This window comes from Pseudophryne corroboree, chromosome 2, assembly GCF_028390025.1.
Source record: "Pseudophryne corroboree isolate aPseCor3 chromosome 2, aPseCor3.hap2, whole genome shotgun sequence".
NCBI lineage: Eukaryota > Metazoa > Chordata > Amphibia > Anura > Myobatrachidae > Pseudophryne > Pseudophryne corroboree.
In genome coordinates, this window is record NC_086445.1 from 513,151,420 (window position 1) to 513,173,537 (window position 22,118).

At 43.9% G+C, this 22,118-nt stretch overlaps 1 protein-coding gene across 1 annotated transcript; it reads right to left on the reverse strand.

The window, feature by feature from the left end:
* Positions 1-9,480: 9,480 nt before the first annotated feature.
* Positions 9,481-15,799, reverse strand: MYCL (MYCL proto-oncogene, bHLH transcription factor). The gene is made up of 3 exons (XM_063954085.1): positions 15,692-15,799; positions 14,284-14,741; positions 9,481-11,231 (listed from the first exon to the last, which is right to left on the reverse strand). The coding sequence occupies exons 1-3, from the start codon at positions 15,760-15,762 to the stop codon at positions 10,672-10,674; spliced, it is 1,089 nt and encodes a 362-aa protein (XP_063810155.1). The 5' UTR covers positions 15,763-15,799; the 3' UTR covers positions 9,481-10,671.
* Between the last annotated feature and the right edge of the window lie 6,319 nt (positions 15,800-22,118).

Below are 22,118 nucleotides of genomic sequence, written 5' to 3' on the forward strand. Positions count from 1 at the left end.
AGTGATCGTAGCTGACTTTAGCACAGCTATGATCAGGTCGGAATGACCCCCACTGTCCACATGTAAAGAGCAGCATCTAATCAACACAGGAAAATAACACATTAATAATTTTCTGATGTTGTTGTCTGATCTAAAATTTACACGTGAACAGCATGTTTCAGACTGGTGATAAATTCACTTGTGCACTTAGGTGGAGAGAGAAGTGGTGTGCGCTACAAACAGTATCCTCCAACTAGTAGTACTAGAAATAAGGTGTACATAGCTGAATATTGTGGAGTGCAAGTTTTAAGGTCCAGAGTGGTGTTTTTTGGGACTTGATGGTGATGAATGAATGAATGAAGGAGCAAGATCGTAAAGTCAACATTCTAATATAATAGCAGATAATACAATATAAAAATTACAGAAAATAATTCTTCTGGGTGATCCCTCCTATTACATTGCCTAGTGGGTGAGTGCCAGACACCCCTTTCTTTTACTTTGGTCTCCCCACCCACCTTTTTATTTTTCCTGCATTCTTTAATTGTGTGAATTTACACCACTGCTCAAGTATTATGTATGTGCTTGTCTCAGACACAAGTCTTGAGTTAAACAGATGACTGTATATTGTAATGACTGCTTCTCAAAATGTATTAGGTATGTTACAGGGTGTTACTTTTCTATATGTGTAACATTTTTTTATGCTTCAATCATATACTCCCATACCTCCCAAAATCGTTATAATGAAGCCCGGGACACCCCGGCACGGAGAAGCCGCGCCTGGCCGAAAAGGGTGTGTGACTTCACAGGAGTACCGCAATCCCCTTCGTATTTCATTACTGTGCTGGTCATGCCCAGCGCTCTGTGAGCTGCTGACATGCCCTCCAGTCCCTGCCAACTGCACCCCCCACTGCAGCCCGCAGGTGGGACAGCGGAACAGTCCCAAAAAAATGGGACTGTCCTGCAAAAAACGGGACAGTTGGGAGGTATGTACTTCTGTCCGCGGAACTGAATACAGTGCTTTTGCTTCACTAAAAATATAAAAAAAAAAAAAAAAAAAAAAAAAAAAAAAGGGAAGGAAATAATAAGATTTTAAACCTACCGGTAAATCTTTTTCTCCTAATCCGTAGAGGATGCTGGGGACTCCGTAAGGACCATGGGGTATAGACGGGCTCCACAGGAGACATGGGCACTATAAAGAACTTTAGAATGGGTGTGCACTGGCACCTCCCTCTATGCCCCTCCTCCAGACCTCAGTTAGAGAAACTGTGCCCAGAGGAGATGGACAATACGAGGAAAGGATTTTGTTAATCTAAGGGCAAGATTCACACCAGCCCACACCATCCACACCATATAAACTGGAATATACGCAAACCAGTTAACAGCATGAACACAAAACAGTATCAGCTAAAGACTGATCTCAACTGTAACATAACCCTTATGTAAGCAACAACTATATACAAGCCTTGCAGATTTTGTCCGCACTGGGACGGGCGCCCAGCATCCTCTACGGACTAGGAGAAAAACATTTAGAGGTAGGTTTAAAATCTTATTTTCTCTTACGTCCTAGAGGATGCTGGGGACTCCGTAAGGACCTTGGGGTTTATACCAAAGCTCCAGACCGGGCGGGAGAGTGCGGACGACTCTGCAGCACCGACTGAGCAAACGCAAGGTCCTCATCAGCCAGGGTATCAAACTTATAGAACTTTGCAAAAGTGTTTGAACCTGACCAGGTAGCTGCTCGGCAAAGCTGTTAAGCCGAGACGCCTCGGGCAGCCGCCCAAGAAGAGGCCACCTTCCTAGTGGAATGGGCCTTTACCGAATTTGTTAACGGCAATCCTGCCGTAGAATGAGCCTGCTGAATCGTGTTACAGATCCAGCGAGCAATCATCTGCTTCGAAGCTGGAGTGCCAACTTTGTTGGCTGCATACAGGACAAACAGTGCTTCTGATTTCCTAACTCGAGCCGTCCTGGCTACATAGACTTTTAAGGCCATGACTACATCCAGGGACTTGGTATCCTCCAAGTCACTCGTAGCCACAGGCACCACAATAGGTTGGTTCATATGAAATGAAGAAACCACCTTAGGCAAAAATTGAGGACGAGTCCTCAACTCTGCTCTATCCACATGGAAGGTCAAATAGGGGCTCTTGTGAGACAAGGCCGCCAATTCGGACACCCGCCTTGCAGATGCCAAGGCCAACAACATGACCACCTTTCAAGTGAGAAATTTCAATTCAACCGTTTGAAGAGGTTCAAACCAGTGAGACTTCAGGAACTGTAACACCACGTTAAGGTCCCAAGGTGCCACTGGGGGCACAAAAGGAGGCTGGATGTGCAGTACTCCCTTTACAAAAGTCTGAACTTCTGGGAGAGAAGCCAATTCCTTCTGAAAGAAAATAGATAGGGCCGAAATCTGTACCTTAATGGAGCCTAATTTTAGGCCCATATCCACTCCTGTCTGTAGAAAGTGGAGAAAACGGCCCAGATGGAAATCTTCCGTAGGAGCATTCTTGGCTTCACACCAAGAAACATACTTCCTCCAGATACGGTGATAATGTTTTACCGTCATCTCCTTCCTAGCCTTTATCAGAGTAGGGATGACTTCCTCCGGAATACCTTTCCCAGCTAGGATGCGGCGTTCAACCGCCATGCCGTCAAACGTAACCACGGTAAGTCTTGGAACACGCAGGGCCCCTGTTGTAACAGGTCCTCCCTGAGAGGAAGAGGCCATGGATCTTATGTGAGCATCTCCTGAAGATCTGAATACCAGGCCCTTCGAGGCCAATCTGGAACAATGAGTAGTGTTTTCACCCTTTTTTGTCTTATGATTCTCAATATTTTTGAGATGAGAGGAAGAGGGGGGAACACATAGACCGACTGAAACATCCAAGGTGTCACCAAGGCATCCACCGCTACTGCCTGAGGGTCCCTTGACCTGGCACAATACCTCCGAAGCTTCTTGTTGAGGCGTGACGCCATCATGTCTATGTGAGGAATTCCCCAAAGACTTGTTATCTCTGTAAAAACTTCTTGATGAAGTCCCCACTCTCCTGGATGGAGATCGTGTCTGCTGAGGAAGTCTGCTTCCCAGTTGTCCACTCCCGGAATGAAGACCGCTGACAGAGCGCTTACGTGATTTTCCGCCCAGCGAAGAATCCTGGTGGCTTCCGCCATTGCCACTCTGCTCCTTGTCCCGCCTTGGCGGTTTACATGAGCCACGGCTGTGACGTTGTCTGATTGAATCAGAACCGGTAGGTCGCGAAGAAGAACCTCCGCTTGTCGTAGGCCGTTGTATATGGCCCTCAATTCCAGTACGTTGATGTGTAGACAAGCCTCCTGGCTTGACCATAGCCCCTGAAAATTTCTTCCTTGTGTGACTGCTCCCCATCCTCGGAGGCTCGCGTCCGTGGTCACCAGAACCCAGTCCAGAATGCCGAACCTGCGACCCTCTAGAAGGTGAGCACTTTGCAGCCACCACAGGAGAGACATCCTGGCCCGGGGGGACAGGCTTATCTTCTGATGTATTAGTAGATGGGACCCGGACCACTTGTCCAGGAGGTCCCACTGAAACGTCCTTGCATGAAACCTGCCGAAGGGGAGGGCCTCGTAGGCTGCCACCATTTTCCCCAGAACTCGAGTGCATTGATGAACAGACACTTTTTTTGGTTTTAGCAAGTCTCTGACCATGTTCTGGAGGTCCTGGGCTTTTTCCATCGGGAGAAAAACCCTCTTCTGTTCCGTGTCCAGAATCATGCCTAGGAATGATAGTCGAGTCGTTGGAATCAATTGTGACTTTGGCAGGTTGAGAATCCAACCGTGCTGTTGTAGCACTCTCAGGGAGAGCGACACGCTCTTCTGCAATTGATCTCTCGGTCTTACTTTTATCAGATCGTCCAAGTATGGAATAATTGTGACTCCCTGCCTGCGCAGGAGCACCATCATCTCTGCCATCACCTTGGTGAAAATCCTTGGGGCCGTGGAAAGCCCAAACGGCAACGTATGAAACTGGTAATGACAGTCCTGTACAGCGAATCTGAGGTACGCCTGATGAGGAGGATATATGGGGACATGAAGGTATGCATCTTTTATGTCGAGTGACACCATAAAATCCCCCCCTTCCAGACTGGAGATCACAGCCCGGAGCGATTCCATCTTGAATTTGAACTTTCTCAAGTACAGGTTTAGGGATTTTAGATTTAAAATGGGTCTGACCGAACCATCCGGCTTCGGGACCACGAACAGGGTCGAATAGTACACTTTCCCCTGTTGGACTAGGGGAACCTTGACAATCACTTGCTGTTGATACAGCTGTCGAATTTCAGCGAACACTACTTCCCTCTCTGGGGGAGAAGGTGGCAAAGCCGACTTGAAAAAATCGGCGAGGGGGCACCTCTTTGAATTCCAGTTTGTAGCCTTGGGATACAATATCCATCGCCCAAGGATCCACGTCTGACAGAACCCAGACCTGGCTGAAGAGTCGAAGACGTGCCCCAACCGGTGCGGACTCCCTCAGTGGAGCCCCAGCGTCATGCGGTGGATTTAGTAGAAGCCGGGGAGGACTTCTGCTCCTGGGAACTAGCCGTAGCAGGCATTCTTTTCCCCTCTACCTTTACCTCTGGCGAGGAAAGATGAACACTGACCTCTTCTGGACTTACGCAACCGAAAGGACTGCATCTGATACTGTGGAGTTTTCTTTTGCTGTGGGGGAACAAAAGGCAAAAAGGTAGATTTACCTGCGGTAGCTGTGGCAACCAGGTCCGCGAGACCTTCCCCAAATAAAACTTCACCTTTGTATGGCAAAACCTCCATATGTTTCTTTGAGTCAGCATCACCCGCTTCATCGTAGTCGACACTGGAGTCAGAGTCCGTGTCGGTATCAGTGTCTGCTATCTGGGATAGGGGACGTTTTTGAGACCCAGAAGGGCCCGGTGACCCAGCCGAAGCAGTGGATTGACTCCCTGCTCTTTCCCTGGAGTCTGCTTTGTCCAATCTCTTATGTAATAAGGTCACATTTGCATTTAAAACATTCCACAAGTCCATCCAATCATGAGTCGGCGTTGCCGACGGCGACACCACAATCATCTGCTCCACCTCCTCCTTAGCTGAGCCTTCAGCATCAGACACCCCCACACACACACTGGGATATAGTTATAAGGAGACAGTTCCCCAATAATGCCCTTTGGAGAGAGAGTATGCCAGCACACACCCAGCACCAACAGACACTGGAAAATAATGTCCCAGATAACAGCGCTTTTATATTAGATTACTGTGTAATTCACTCACTGCGCCTTACAAGTGCCCCCCCCCCCCCTCTTCTTTTCAGCCCTGTGTCACCGTGTTCAGCAGGGGAGAGACCGGGGAGCCAGCTTCTCTGCAGATCTCTGTGAAGAAAATGGCGCTTTTTAGTGCTGAGGGACCAAGCTCTGGCGGCGGGCTTCGGTCCCGCTCAAAATATTTCAAACTGGCGGGGGATATAAAGAATTACTGCCTCTGCAGTGTCTATGCCATATACAGAGGTTTTATTGCTGCCCCCCCCCCCCCCCATCAGTGCCCGATAGTGTGTGTAGTGCGTGGGAGCAATGGCGCGCAGCGTTACCGATGCGCGCTTACCTCAGTGAATATCCGAAGTCTTCTAGCACCTTGAAGTCTTCTTTACTTCTTATACTCACCCGGCTTCTATCTTCCGGCTCTGCGGGGAGGACGGCGGCGCAGCTCTGGGACGAACGGCAGGGGGAGACCCGCGTTCCGACTCCCTCTGGAGCTAATGGTGTCCAGTAGCCCAAGAAGCAGAGCCTATCACTTAAGTAGGTCTGCTTCTCTCTCCTCAGTCCCACAATGCAGGGAGCCTGTTGCCAGCAGTGCTCCCTGAAAATTAAAAACCTAACAAAATTATTTTTCAGAGAAACTCAGGAGAGCTCCCCTGTAATGCACCCAGTCTCCTCTGGGAACAGGAACTAACTGAGGTCTGGAGGAGGGGCATAGAGGGAGGAGCCAGTGCACACCCATTCTAAAGTTCTTTATAGTGCCCATGTCTCCTGCGGAGCCCGTAATACCCCATGGTCCTTACAGAGTCCCCAGCATCCTCTAGGACATAAGAGAAATATAGATCATATAAAGAGTTGAAAACTGTAAGCTGGTGTGGTCTCAGCTATGTTATTCTAACTCCAATTGCACTGCATAACTATCTCTACATAGTGTGAGTGAGTGAGTGTGTGTATGTGTGTGTATGTATGTATGTATGTGTGTGTATGTGTGTGTATGTGTGTGTATGTATGTGTGTGTATGTATGTGTGTATGTGTGTATGTATGTGTATGTATGTATGTATGTATGTATATATATATATATATATATATACATACATACATACACACTATTCTATTCATTTCTCAACATTAACTCATATCTAGCAGTGTTATATAACCTTCTATCATTGGGCCTAATTCAGATCTGATCGCAGCAGCTAATTTGTTAGCTAATGGACAAAACCATGTGCACTGCAGGGGGGGAGGGGGGGCAACAGATATAACATGTGCAGAGAGTTAGATTTGGGTGGGATATATTGTTTCTGTGCAGGGTAAATACTGGCTGCTTTATTTTTACACTGCAATTTAGATTTCAGATTGAACACACCCCACCCAAATCTAACTCTCTCTGCACATGTTATATCTGCCCCCCCCCCCCCCCCCCTGCAGTGAACATGGTTTTGCCCATTAGCTAACAAATTTGCTGCTGCAATCAGATCTGAATTATACCCATTGATTTCATGTATAGCTTCTGAGAAAACTAACCTTCACCATCTTGCATCTGCAGTCAAACATCAGCCCCTAATGCCCACAAAGCACTCCATGGCAACATATAATGCACAAATTAACCCTAGTGTCCTCTATTTTTAGGGAGGGCTTTATGGACTTTCATAGAGTGCCAAAAAATCTTGTCTGAAATTGTATTGAAGGCAGATGGCCTGCCATTTGTATAGCTCTGTTAGATGTAAAACTATATATCCCAGTGTGTCCTGTCAGTTTTGTTGTTGTGGAATACTAGGAGATGCAGTGCCACAGGTTGTCTACCCTGGCTATAGCAGAATGAAGATTTTAAGTATGAACGTTATAGGCCTGTTGGATGTTCCATTATTTTGGGGAGGTGTTGTGTGTTTTTTTTTTTCGGTTTAATTATCTACAGCTCATCTCCATCTGCCCTTTACCAGTTTCTTAAAATAAAAACCAGCAATGCTTCCTGGCGTCCTAAGAACTATGAGCTTTGTTCTGTAAAACTGCAATTGAGCTGCTACAGTATGAACTACATCACACATCTGTTCAGGAGCGTAAGTTCATACTAGGTGCCTGGAGGCAAGATAATCGATGGTGCTTCCCCCTCCATTCACATTCACTACCAACTCCCCATACCACAGCACCCAGGCACACTCTGGGGGCAACAAGATGGAAAGGGGGAGCTAATTACTTGGGTCTAAACTAGGTCACCTGCTAAAGGGGACATTGTTCCCAGTGAGGCTGCGTATGGCCCCTGTACAGCTGCAAGGAGGAAGACTCTCCCTGTATGTGCTGGCTGCTGTGAGAGGAACACTGCCTCCTGTAGATCATTCACTTCCACCCCAACAGCATCCAGACAGGGAGAGGGAGGACTGCAGCACATGCCCCTTAAGCTCGGATTCCTTCTCTGGGATGCATAAAGTAGAACCTGGAGGAAGTCAGTGTGCCCCTTCAGGAGGGGCACCCACAGGTGACTGCCTTCCATTGACTCCTGTCTTTACACCGCTGCATCTGTTGCCCATAGATTGAATGCTTCCTATAACACATGTACTGTATAAACAGGCTCTTTCAATACCTGTTGGATGGCATACACCTTTATGGATTTTTGTTATTGTAAAACAAAATCTGGTAAGAACATTCTTTGAGTACACATTGATGGTTTGGTTTACTGAATGATGCCCGTTTAAAATCACATTTGTAATAGATTTAGTAAATTGCCCATCTCTGGCACTTGGCTCTAATGACTAATTCCTGCAAGTTAAGCTGCAAAGCATTTCAATTACAAAGCATGCACAGCCTCAGCTCTAGACTAGCTTCCCTGTCTTATGGTTTCTTAAAGAAAGGAAAATGGGTGCAAAGGTCATTTAGAGAAGAATTGGGTAAGTAACCAGCCAAAACCTTAGGAATTATACCCAATGAACAATGGGTATGACAAAAGAATTGTTTCCATAACCCCCTGCCTTTCTCTTGTGTTGCGGAAAGTCTACAAATGCTAGTAAAGATGCACATTTACTCTATGCAAGTTTACCAGCAGAGAAAAAAAAAAAAAGGGAGCAGTAAAACACAGGCAGTGCTTTTCAGTTACATTTACATGAATGGCAACATCTTACTCAGATGTTCTAAAATATGGAGTCTTTCAGAATGGTTCAAACTGAATAGTTTTAGGATTAACACCAGGGGGTATATTTAACGCTATCTTTCAATGTATCCACCAGTAAAGTGGCAGTAGAAATAACTGCTAAACCAGCCTGCATCTGTTGCCAATTTAAACCCATTGGTCAAATATGCCAACCGGCAGGAAAAACAAAAACCCAGATAGTCTATAAACCCTTAGGAGTCTTCATCTGTAGTTACATAATGTACAAGAGAAAGTTACCAGATAAGCATCTTACGCAAAATCTATGCAGTGTGGTTGTCAGCAAAAAGTCTCAACAAAAGGATATTTGTGGCCAGGGTTATACCTTACATCCTCTGTATTGGAGAATCAGAGTACCTTTGAAATTTTGGATCATAATCAAGTTCAATATTTTACCTTTAAAACTGGGACATGAATGTGCTTAAAGACAATGCAGTGAGTTTGTGATAACCAATTGTAAACCCAAATTTAATATTGCCAATACCTTCTGCAATGCAAGCCCACATAAGTTCAAGATCAGGGTCTGCTCACAACTTATATTTGCATCAGTAAGGGTCACCCCATGTAAAATAGACTAAAGCACAAGCTATCATGTTGTATGTTTTATATAGCACTGACATAAAGACAGACTGCTACAATGTGTAAGTACAACAGTTACAAAACTAAACCTGTATAGTTAAAGAAAATTATATTTTCCAAAAGATTTCAGTAAACAGGACTTTCAATTGACACATGTTCTTCTAATTCCTTTGTATAAGTAGTAAGCACTGATCCATTCCCCCTAAACAAAAGCTATTAAGCATTCAGCATCATGCATGCTTCATTGCATATACCAGACCCAGAGAATCAATCACATGCAAAGTTGGTTTATTTAGCAAATCAAAACAGTGAACACTCCTAGAGTGGAGATGGCTTTGGGAGTGAATTCCAATCTCAGTGCTCTAATTTACATTACAAAGTGTTTCTTAATTAAATGCAACTCCAGCAGTTGGTTTGCTTATATTGTCTTTTCACCTCTAATTTCCTCTGGACAGACCACATGAAACTGAACCAGTACAATCGTTTCCAGCTATGAACCACAAACTCAGAAATCAGAATTGCAGGTTGGAAGTGTTTATTTTAGTGTTTGCGGTTTGTATGTTTTTCAAGACAGCAGCATCTGTTTTTAAAAAATTTGTGCCTCACAACAGTCATTTAATTGCATGTTCTCCCATAGGGCATACTATGCAGACATCGTATCTGCAAACAGGAATGAGCTGTATAACACTAGGGCCATCTACAGGACAGATATTTGAATATTCACGATTAGCAACTAACTGAACTCATTCTTGATATTTAACCAAAATAGTCTTACTGAGCTCAAAGATTAACGTTCTGCTGTCCTGTGTAATCAGCACTAGAAATGGAAATAGATTTAGTTTAGGAGTGTTTTAGTCCATACATTATGTATAAACAGGGTTTTACAGTCTTCAGTTGCCAACACACATTAGGATTGATTTGATAAATTTCAAATTTACACAAAAATGTACAAAAATACAGTATAAATTTTTCTTTCAGTACAAAATCCAGCAGGCGGCAGCAGCAAATTCAAAGGAAAGTACATAAAAAAAATATATAGTCAAACAGACAAACAAGTGTAAAGTGACGAGAGTGAGGTAATAGAGTGGTTTACACAAAACTGTTCCAGTGTCCCCTCCAAAAGGATATGGCAGTCCTTCAGGTAAAGATTATAAACCCTATTTTCTCCCCTACAGAAGGATACAAGTCGTAGTAACATTACTACCAGCAAAAGGAATATTTGCAAGAAACAAATACGAGACTGATTCAAATCAGTAAGTAGTCATACTTAGTTTGCAAGAAGGTGAGAAAGTCCCACACAAGACATGGCAATAATGACAGCATAAAGTGCATCACAAAACTAATCAGGAGGCGATTTAGTCCAATAGAGATAGTAAACGTCAATAGTCCTGGTAATCACCCCATGATGTGACCTCTACACTTGGGTGAACGATTAGCCTGTAGAATGTTGGATAAACTTGAGGTCTCATAAGAAGGCAGGAAATATATATAAATCAATACAGAATTTTTAGATTTTGCAATGAGAGAACAAACAAGTCTTTTGTAGAACCTGAGGAACAGTAAAGAGTCACCTGAAACAGGACAAGCCCAATCCCTTTTGCACTCAGTGGCGCATTCTGACCCAGAGTGGAAGTCTCACTATGTGCAATCCCAAGAAATAACTCCTCAAAAATGTGCAAATGTGCCAGACAGACTACTGCCTTTTGTCCTTAACGGCCTTTTAACTTTGAGAGCCTCCTCAAAAGTTGTTGGTGCCGAGAACGAAGCTTCAATTTTTCTGCCAGAAGTCTCTTTTCATCACTGATCAAGCCCTGAAGATACTCTGTAGCTTTGCTCAGAACTACCACTTTGGGTGTCTTGGAAGCACGAGCTAGACCAGGCACCTCCTCTCTTAGATCCAGGAACCGTGACCGCAAGTCATTTCTCCTCTTGCGCTCCATGTAGTTATGATTTTTCCGTTTAGCAAGGTCCTCACTGTCTGAGCCACCAGATGGAGGAGGGGAGCTAGACAGAGGTGGGCTGCAGGGTGGTAGAGAAGGGCAGCTTACTTCACCAGGCTCTTCTTCAGTGGGAGACTGACATCGCTGGGGAGAGACCGAGCTTGGCTCAGGGGGTAGACGTGCAGCATAGTTATGTTGCTGTTGATGGATAGAAATGTGGAAAAGCTTGGTTGTAGTATCCAGTGGATCTGCGCGAACAGTTATAGTCACTGGCTGACGGCCACGATAAGATTTTCTCTTTTCCACAGTTACCACATCAATCTCATCCTCTGATAGAAGGGGAAGAAAAATATATATATATAAGTCAAAGAACACAGATATACTAAAAGCTATATACTCCTAAATGCTTAAAGTGATTTCTATGCCTCTGACATAATGCCACATCTGTATAGGAGCACATTGTAAACATTAATGGAGGTATTTATCAAAGCGTGGCGAAAGATAAAGTGGAAAGAAAACACTAACCATTCTACACGTCATTTTTCAAACACTGCCTGTAAAATGAGAGTTAGAAGCCAATTGGTTTGTGCTTTCTCTCTGCATGCTCTAGTAAATACCACACTAAGCAGCAGATGTATTAAGCCTGGAATGTGATAAAGCACTGATAATGCACCAGCCAATCAGCTCCAATATGTAAATTGACAGTTAGGAGCAGATTGGCTGGTGCGTTATCACCTTAAGCGGGGTACTCACGAAGCGATATTCTAAGCAATCTGACTAGATTGCTTAAGGTGGGTACACACTATTAGATATATCTGCAGATCAATTGATCTGCAGATATATCTATGTACGGATCGGGCAGTGTGCTGTGCATACACACAGCCCGATCCGTCGGGGGACTGACGTCATGAACTGGGCGGGCAGGCGCGAGCGCCCGCCCAGTTCACCTGTCAATCACCGCCGGCCGCCGCAGCATGTGTACGGGCGGTCGGACAACCGCCCCTTACACACACAGCGACGGGCCAATATATCGTTAGATATATTGGCTGTCGGCTGTGCTGCGCGGCCGACGCGATACGTCTGTGAACGACAGAGTTCACAGACGTATCGCCCGTACACACTGGCCGACGGTCCCGCGATGTATCGGCCGTTCAAGAGAACGGCCGATACATCGACCAGTGTGTACGGGCCTTTAGAATTTAAGTATTATCGCTCCGTGTGTACCCCCTACAGCGATAGCGAAGCGCAGCCCCGCACATCGCTATAGCTGGTGCTAGATTGGCCAATCTAGCGGGTTGCTCACTCCACCCCCCCAGCACACATTGCGCTGAGCGGCGGGAGATGTGTGCTGAGCGGTTCGCTCAGCACACATCTCCCACATCGGCCCGTCTATATGGGCCTTTACACTTATCACTGCTTTATCACTTCTCCAGGCTTAATACATCTGCCCCTAAATCTGGTAATGTTTACATGCTTGCAAAAAAAACACCAAAAGATTATTTTTATTCCAGAAACGTTATATACAGCTATTGAGAGATGGCGATAAACATTGCTGTATACCCATGCATTAAGACATTTGAATTGTGTGGTGTAACGAACAAAATGCAAATACTATGTTCTATAATAAAGGTCAGGAGAACCCTCAATGGTTAAAATTATAGGGAAACACTATAATTTTTAAGTGTTCTAGTCCAAAAGATGAGCTTTGATTTCACAAGAACCAATTCCCATTCCTATTTTCTCTGTACATTTTAAACTAAAAAATACAGCAACACCAAACATTTACTGTTCATGCTTAAAAGAGGACCGTCCTACTTGTAAATCAGGAAATCCCAATTTAGAGTCTATAAGTTGTTTTACAGTATAATAAAGGCGGATTTAAAAATAAATATCAACAATTCTCTATTGATAAATGCCTTTGCTGCAGCATGCAATACAATTGATTGTAAGACTCGACCAAACAAAGGGTTGGACAGCAATGAAATGAAGGGGAGTGTTAGATCTGGCAGCATGTGCAAGGAGGCTGTACAAATGGGTGAGGCATAGGGGGAAGGGTGTCTGCAGTTCAATACAAAAGAGACACCACAAAGGATGTAATTGTGAATAGGCTCATTTCCCCATTAATAAATCCTAGTCACATGTCCAAGACTTCAATTGGTCTAATGCTCCCTATTCAAATGCTGTCTCTCTCTATTGGCTGCAGATAGTGTCTGACCCCTGCTGGCTGCAAGCTGTTGCTTTTTTGTCTGGCCATGTGGCTGCCCTATTCATCTGTAAGCACTTCTACATTGTGTAACTTTTATAGTGCTGGGTGGAGGGGAGGTTCTACACAATACCCATGCACTGCACAGTACCCTGCTTCCAAATCTCTCATGCACATTGCCAAACCATTTACAGTGTACCATAATCTGAAGAGGAAAAGAATTACCCCTCACTACCAAGAAAAAAACAAAACGAAAAAGAGAAAGAAAAAAAACAAACGTAATAGAATTCAAATACAACATTCACAAGCTGTATCAGGAAATGCACTGAAAAGCATTCATAAAACATACAATACAAAAGTTAAAGCAACCAAAGACAGCATACAGAACAAGTATTTTTTTCCACACAATTCACATATTTCACTTTGCAGCATTGGGAAAATGCTGGCTCAATCATTTGGGGACTTGGGTGTATATTTACTAAGCAACATATTTTCAAAAGCCACGATTTGACGATTTGGTATGCCAGATTTAAAAGGGCAACAGTAAATACAAAGCCAGGCTTGTTTTGAATTAAAGGTTTGTTTTGTTTTTTAAATTGGTTGGCAAAACTAATGGGCTTTCAAAAACCATTGCTTTGTAAATCTAAATATTTAAAAGCTTTAATGTAATTTATTGAGCTATTCTAATACAGTAATAAAGTCTTATATAGCTTCAGTTCATAGAATGAACAATGTAGCAAGTTATCATGGGTGTACCCGAGTTTATTAAGTCTGTGTAAGCCTACTTTCCACTGATGTTCAGAGTAACCACAGCCCTGGAGCCTAATGAGCAGCAAAGAGCAGTTCTGTACACAGATACAGTGACAGCTGGTAATGTAGGTAGCTATTTGCCTGTTGTACACCTGCTGCGGGCACTAGGTGTGTACAGGGTGCAGGTACCAACTTGTCAATAAGGAAGCAGCATTTCTAATACGAGAGAGATACACCCCAGCCATGCTTCATTGCAGTTGTACATACTAACCAAAGACTGGCATATCCAGATGATGCCATGTGGCTTTAAATAAATGATTCAAACAGTGTGCAAACAATCTCTCAACAAGTTAGTGTCACCATTCAGCAAATGCATACCCATTCTCCCATCACCATGAGCTCTTCCAGTGTCTGTTCTATGCCCTTACCCGTGTCACTGGTACTTTCAGAGCCAGATGAATTGGGAATCTTTTCCGGCATGACTGCTGGTAAACCAACTGCTGACGTAGTCTGTTCTACAGGGCTGACTGTAGGTTCCAGTGGTTCACTGTCTGGAACACACTTTGCTGTACCACTTGAAAAACGTTCATTGATTACCTTTTCCAAATGTTCCCGGGTAGAGAAACCACTCCACATACAGTCTTTTAAGAGAACAACAGAACTAAGGCCAGAGAGTTTGACAGGGGACTCCCAACCCAAATCCATTATCTCTGACCCCCAGTTAGTATCACTCCCCCCTAGGCATCCTGCATTTGATTGGGAGCAGCCAGGTACAAGCTCAAATTTCTTCCAGATATCCTCACTAGGAGCAATGCAGCGATAAAAGTCCTCCTTCAGATCCACATCATAGAAATAGTGCGTATTGTAACAGCCAAGATCCATTGTCCTGCAAAAGATTAAACGGAATAATTTACTGTAAGAGCAACATGGGAATGGTCACAGGAGCAGCTCAGTTGTAGAAGGAACATATGTTCTTAATTGGTTATTAAAGAATTAGGGTAGCAAAACAGATGACAGGTGAGTGCAGTACTGACAACATTGAGGTTAATGAGAAGGTAGGTGTGTGGTGGGGTCAGTTACATAATACTGACACTTGATATTGGGGAGAGGTTTGGCAGTATTGAGTGAAGGGGGGGGGGAAGCAGCTACACAGACAGTGCTCATATTTTGTTTTGAATGCTTAGAGCAAAGCAGTACTCCCCATTATTGTTTTTATTGAGGGAGGCAGCTGGCATTTTGGGGTTGGCATTCAGTACAGGGACCAGCAGCCTGGTTTAGAAAGGGGTTCAAAATGCATTTGTGTGTCGGGGGAGGGGGTCAAGGGAAGGGACAGACATGGTAGTGATTGACTTGTATCAGAGCAGGTCAGATTGAAGAACAGTGTACACATGTTTTAGGGCAGAAGTGCAACTGCCCACCAAAGTGGACTGAAGGTTGGGAACAATACATAAACGGTAAACTTACAATGACAAGAGGATATCTGAAGTATAAATGAATGAGAATTGGGTCTTTGAAGAGAAAAGTAGTGGGACACCAATAAATCGAGGCTTAAAACCTACTCAGGAAAAGTATAGTTTGGTATAGAAGCAACAGATGAAGAGACCTCACAATACGATCACTAATCACACATAAGAAATTAGAAACAATGAACACAGGCGCCCAAAACTACTCAAAACAAACAAAATCTCCGCACACTTCCTACACCTGACATTAAAGGAGTATGAGAAGGACTAGGAGCCCATATGCCAATACACAGGATTTCCTTTGTGCCTTATAGGGACGCGTCACCCCCAGTGTACCCACGCCTGTGTTCTACCACAACACGCTCTGTCTTACCCCAGAGGTCCCTGCACGCTTCCTTGGACACGGCGCTGAATCTGCCCGGGCTCATTGTTCCCACACAACATTATATCAGCTCCGACGGCTCCTCCCCTGTAGGCGAGTCTGGGAAAGCAGGCTCCTGAGACACCTTCATAACAGGGAGGAGGGGGCTGCTTTGCATAAACGACTTGCAGGCAGCATGTGTGTGCATTGTATAACCATGCAGCACAGTTATTGTTGTGTGCTCGGCGTGCTAGGATTAGGATGCCTACAGACAAAGCTTTCTCAGCTGTAAATGTTGTTATGAGAAGATAGAAGCTACTTCTTCACAACTTCCAGCCTTTGTCCTGATAATTCATCAAACGAAAACTCCAATTTTTAGTTATTAATCGCTTTTACACATTTGTTGTTAGTTAGACATTTTTTTCCCATTTGGATAGTTTTTTTTTTGTTTACAATTCTGCCTATGTATGGATTTGCATTACTGGGAGCGATTCGTATAAAGTACCAGTGTTTCGTATCCATAGGAGCAGTCAGTGATCCCAGGCAATACATGTACTGTACAGTGTCCCCAGTATTATGCCTGACACAGTAATGTTGGCTGAGGATGTAACGGGCTTCTATGGCTCTATATAATTGTTGATACATGTATTTAGAATTTTGTGGTACTGAGAGAACGTTTATGTTTATAAACTACTGACAGTGATCGACAGCTCTTATCCCCAGTGACTGTAGAGAAGTGTTTGGCAGCATTCCTTTCTGTTGTACAACTGTTGTATAATAAGCATGTATTATGTAGATTTACGTTTTCATTAAATATAAACTATATTCGTAATTATTATGTGTATACATATTTATTTATTTCATTTACCCTTTGTTGAGATGTCATATTCAGTAATAGCCCACACTTCCTGGTTTTGTTGCTGATATTGTATTATTAGTGCTGAGATAAACCATTTTATATATAAGGAAACAACTTTATTTGTGTGTCTGGGAACGTCTAATTGTATTTCCATGCTTGGTGTACCCTAGCAGCAGTCCCTGGTTGGATGAGAGATTCCTGCACTACATTCGGTCAACTGGTAATCCCTTCCCCCAATACACCCAGATGATCCTCTTTGCATTCATCCCACTGCACAACAAATAGTTAATGTCACTTTGCAGAAAGACTTTGAGCTCGTTAACATGAACACTTAATAAGCGTTTGATAATAATTTGCTCATGTGATGCTCTAGACATGACATCTGTGACCAATATTTGTGAATTGAACCCAATAAAAATTTTTATCACCTCATATCACATCAATTATGTAATTATATATTGTTGGAACTTGCCAAAAATCACCTGCAGGCACAAGGGCTCCGTTAGGCCCGTGTGATATGTAAATGTTAAGTGATTGCAAATGTTATCGCTTTACTTCCAGGTTTGAATTTGCCACAGCTACAGTCATTAGACGTCACATGTGCATGCAGAGATTTTTCTCATTCAAGATTTGGTGCATACTTGCCTACCTGACCCTCTCCATGAGGGAGAAAATGCTCTGTTCCTGGACTTTCCTGGTAATGTATGATTGCCATCACCTGTGGTGTGATAGTTAATTGATAAGAAAGGTGTTTCACCACAGGTGATGGCAATCATACATTACCAGGAAGGTCCAGGAACAGAGCATTTTCTCCCTCATGGAGTGGGTCAGGTAGGCAAGTATGATTTGGTGAAATGTATCTTCTAGGCTACAATGAGACAATGGTTAATGCCAACTTCAGATGACATTAACCATTGTATCATTGTAACCTAGAAGCTACATTTCACCAAATCTTGCATGAGAAAAATCTCTCCCTAGCCTCCAATAGCTAATGCCATCTTCAGCTGTCATTAGCTATCGGAGGCTAGGTTCTACACGTTCTGGAGCTTGGTAAATTTCACATTTTGAATGGGTGCTGCAATTGAAATGTAAAGACTTAAGGGGGCATTTATCAAGGATCACATATTCACAGACCCTCCAACATGACCCGCCCCACTAGGTACAAAATGCTCTGTTTCTGGACTTCCCTCTTAATTTATGATTTCCATCACCTGTGTTGAACTAGTTAAATGATAAGAAAGCTGTTTCTTCACAGTTTATGGCAATAATAAATTAAGAGGGTAAGTCCAGAAACAGAGCATTTTGTACCTAGTGGGGCGGGTCATGTTGGAGGGTATGTATTCAGTGCGATCTAAGCAGGATCTTGCCACCCAGGTTCGCATTGTAATATGTGATCCTATCAGGTGGATTTGTTACTTGGCACAGAGAGGGACGGGGTCTCTGAAAGGAGAACGTCCCTGCAATGCATCGAGTGCTGTGTCTGGGCCTCTACACATGCACGGTCAGCTCACCGCCGTGCACAGGGGCCATTTCCTGCAGAGGGATCCTGGGGGGACCCTGCCGGAACTACATACCACAAAGTGTATCCCATGAGCTACAATAGGCTACCACAATCAGTAGATTGAGGTAGCTGCGGGGCCAATATTGATACATCGGGCACCATTGCATCCCCCAATAGAAACCTATGGGGGATGTGGCAATGGCAGGATCATAGCAGGTACCTGTTGCGATCCCCCCTTTATACATTGCAGGGATGCATAGTATTTGCGGTTAGCTCCTGAAAACAGATGTTTTCAGCCATATAGCTGCAAATACTGTTTGATAAATGGGCCCATGAAGCAGATATCTCCTACTGCCTCTTCTTAAATCCTGGAGATACTTTTTTATCATGGGAAATTTGTAAAAAACAGTTTTGACTGTATAAAGTATATGAAAAATACAAAGAATATGTATGAAATATCTTTGTATTATTCTAATCATCTTTATAGCGAAAACTGTGGAGTAAAAAGTCTAAGGGCCTAATTCAGACCTGATCGTAGATGTGCTAAATTTAGCACATCTACGATCAGCTTCCCTGACATGTGGGGGGACGCCCAGCACAGGGCTAGTCCGCCCGCATGTCAGTCCCTGCCACGTCGCACAAGTACAAAAGCATCGAACAGCGGCGATGCTTTTGTACTTGAAGATTAGCTCCCCTCCAGCGCGCTGGCAGGAAGCTACTCGTCGCTGTGAGGGTCGCAGAGGCTGCGTGTGACATCACGCAGCCGCCACAGCCCGCCCCCCCAACTGTCCGGGCACGCCTGCGTTTCCCGGACCGCACCCCCTAAACGGCGGCCAAACGCAGAAGGCCCGCCCCCTTCCGCTCATTGACCGCCTCTGCCTGTCAATCAGTAATAGGTGATTGCAGGGCTGAGACAGCTGTCGGCTGTCTGGCATGGAGGCGCCGGCGCATGTGCAGTTTAGACCTGATCAGCTGCTGTGCGAAAACGCACAGCACCGATCAGGTCTGAATTAGGACCTAAGGCAGGTGAGGCAGTGCTTCCCCTGCCTATCTTTTCTGCACATCTCTGATCAAAACTCACCAAATTTCCCGGAGTTTATACTGCTGTACCTGTGTATAATGCCCAGATGTACCCTTCGGCTCATATATTGCGTGTAAATCTGGCTCTGGTGCTAGCCAGTGCCTCCTGAGCCATTTACCTCACCGCACGTCCCTGGACTATGAACAGCTAGTGATTCTGGTGTCTGCACGGTGCATAGCTCTGCTGTTAACACAGACAGCACCACAAATGCCATAATGTCATCCTCGAAATTTTGTCTTTGGAGTCTTATCTGTGATTTCCAATGCCTATCGCCTAAACAGCAGAACCATGCATGCTCCTCCAGGATCAATTATCGCAATGTGTGATAAGAGTGGTTTGCTTGCACAGAACACTGCATAAGAACATTGTTACTAAACCCTCAGCCATTAACTTATGTAGATACAGCATTTGCCTGTGTACACATAGCTTTAAATTTGCATGATAGTTTGTCAAACGCTGAGTGCTAGTGTCCTTTTTAAAAGAGACCAGTGTATACTTATTGTACTATATGCTGTGTGATTTTGGGAGACCTTAACCCCTGACTTACTGATATTACGTTATGTAATCACATAATGGCATTGTTACATAATCACATGCAGTGGTGCTGAGAGAGGGATGGAGAGGGTACTAATTACTAGAGATGAGCGGGTTCGGTTCCTCGGAATCCGAACCCGCCCGAACTTCAGTTTTTTTTACACGGGTCCGAGCGACTCGGATCTTCCCGCCTTGCTCGGTTAACCCGAGCGCGCCCGAACGTCATCATCCCGCTGTCGGATTCTCGCGAGGCTCGGATTCTATCGCGAGACTCGGATTCTATATAAGGAGCCGCGCGTCGCCGCCATTTTTCACACGTGCATTGAGATTCATAGGGAGAGGACGTGGCTGGCGTCCTCTCCGTTTATATATAGAGATTCGAGAAGAGAGTGAGACAGTCTCACTAGAGAGAGACACAGTAGTAATTTTGGGGAGCATTAGGAGGAGTACTACTACTACTAGTACTTGCTGAAGTGATAGATAGTGTGACTGTATTGTATTATCTGACTTGTGGGGGAGACACTGACAGTGGGGAGCAGTTAGAGTCTGAGAGCAGGACTCAGGACTCAGGAGTACATAGTACATATAACGTACAGTGCACACTTTTGCTGCCAGAGTGCCACACCAGTATAATATATATTGTGATTGTATGCTTAGGAGTACTACTTGCAAGTTGCTGATAGTGTGACCAGTGACCTGACCACCAGTTTAATAATCACCACCAGTTTAATTAATATATATATATATATATATATATATATATAATTGCAAGGATAAAGCAGGCGGCACTCAGCAGTCTGGATTCCTTTTAAACTTTTATTGAACAACCGACATGTTTCGGAGCTTCCTCCGTCCTCAGGGCAGTAATATAAAAGTTTAAAAGGAATCCAGACTGCTGAGTGCCGCCTGCTTTATCCTTGGAATTATATAGTGGGACACCATTCCCTCAAGGAGGGCACCGCAGCACTTTACCACTCAATTGCTTTGAGTGCCGGACACCACCACGACATCTATATATATAATTGTATATAATTAATATATATATAATATTATAATTGTATACCACCTACCCGTGTTTTTTTTTTTTCTTTCTTCTTTATACATACTACTATAGTAGCTTACTGTAGCAGTCTGCGGTGCTGCTGAGCTGACAGTGTCCAGCAGGTCCGTCATCAGTCATTACATAATAAATATATATACCTGTCCGGCTGCAGTACTAGTGATATTATATATACATATATATATATATTGATTTCATATCATTATCATCCAGTCTATATTAGCAGCAGACACAGTACGTTAGTCCACGGCTGTAGCTACCTCTGTGTCGGCACTCGGCAGTCCATCCATAATTGTATACCACCTACCCGTGGTTTTTTTTTTTCTTTCTTCTTGATACATACTACTATAGTAGCTTACTGTAGCAGTCTGCGGTGCTGCTGAGCTGACAGTGTCCAGCAGGTCCGTCATCAGTCATCATTACCTAATAAATATATATCTACCTGTCCGGCTGCAGTACTAGTGATATTATATATACATATATATATTGATTTCATATCATTATCATCCAGTCTATATTAGCAGCAGACACAGTACGTTAGTCCACGGCTGTAGCTACCTCTGTGTCGGCACTCGGCAGTCCATCCATAATTGTATACCACCTACCCGTGGTTTTTTTTCTTTTCTTTCTTCTTGATACATACTACTATAGTAGCTTACTGTAGCAGTCTGCGGTGCTGCTGAGCTGACAGTGTCCAGCAGATCCATCATCAGTCATCATTACCTAATAAATATATATCTACCTGTCCGGCTGCAGTACTAGTGATATTATATATACATATATATATTGATTTCATATCATTATCATCCAGTCTATATTAGCAGCAGACACAGTACGTTAGTCCACGGCTGTAGCTACCTCTGTGTCGGCACTCGGCAGTCCATCCATAATTGTATACCACCTACCCGTGTTTTTTTTTTTCTTTCTTCTTGATACATACTACTATAGTAGCTTACTGTAGCAGTCTGCGGTGCTGCTGAGCTGACAGTGTCCAGCAGGTCCGTCATCAGTCATCATTACCTAATAAATATATATCTACCTGTCCGGCTGCAGTACTAGTGATATTATATATACATATATATATTGATTTCATATCATTATCATCCAGTCTATATTAGCAGCAGACACAGTACGTTAGTCCACGGCTGTAGCTACCTCTGTGTCGGCACTCGGCAGTCCATCCATAATTGTATACCACCTACCCGTGGTTTTTTTTTTCTTTCTTCTTGATACATACTACTATAGTAGCTTACTGTAGCAGTCTGCGGTGCTGCTGAGCTGACAGTGTCCAGCAGGTCCGTCATCAGTCATCATTACCTAATAAATATATATCTACCTGTCCGGCTGCAGTACTAGTGATATTATATATACATATATATATTGATTTCATATCATTATCATCCA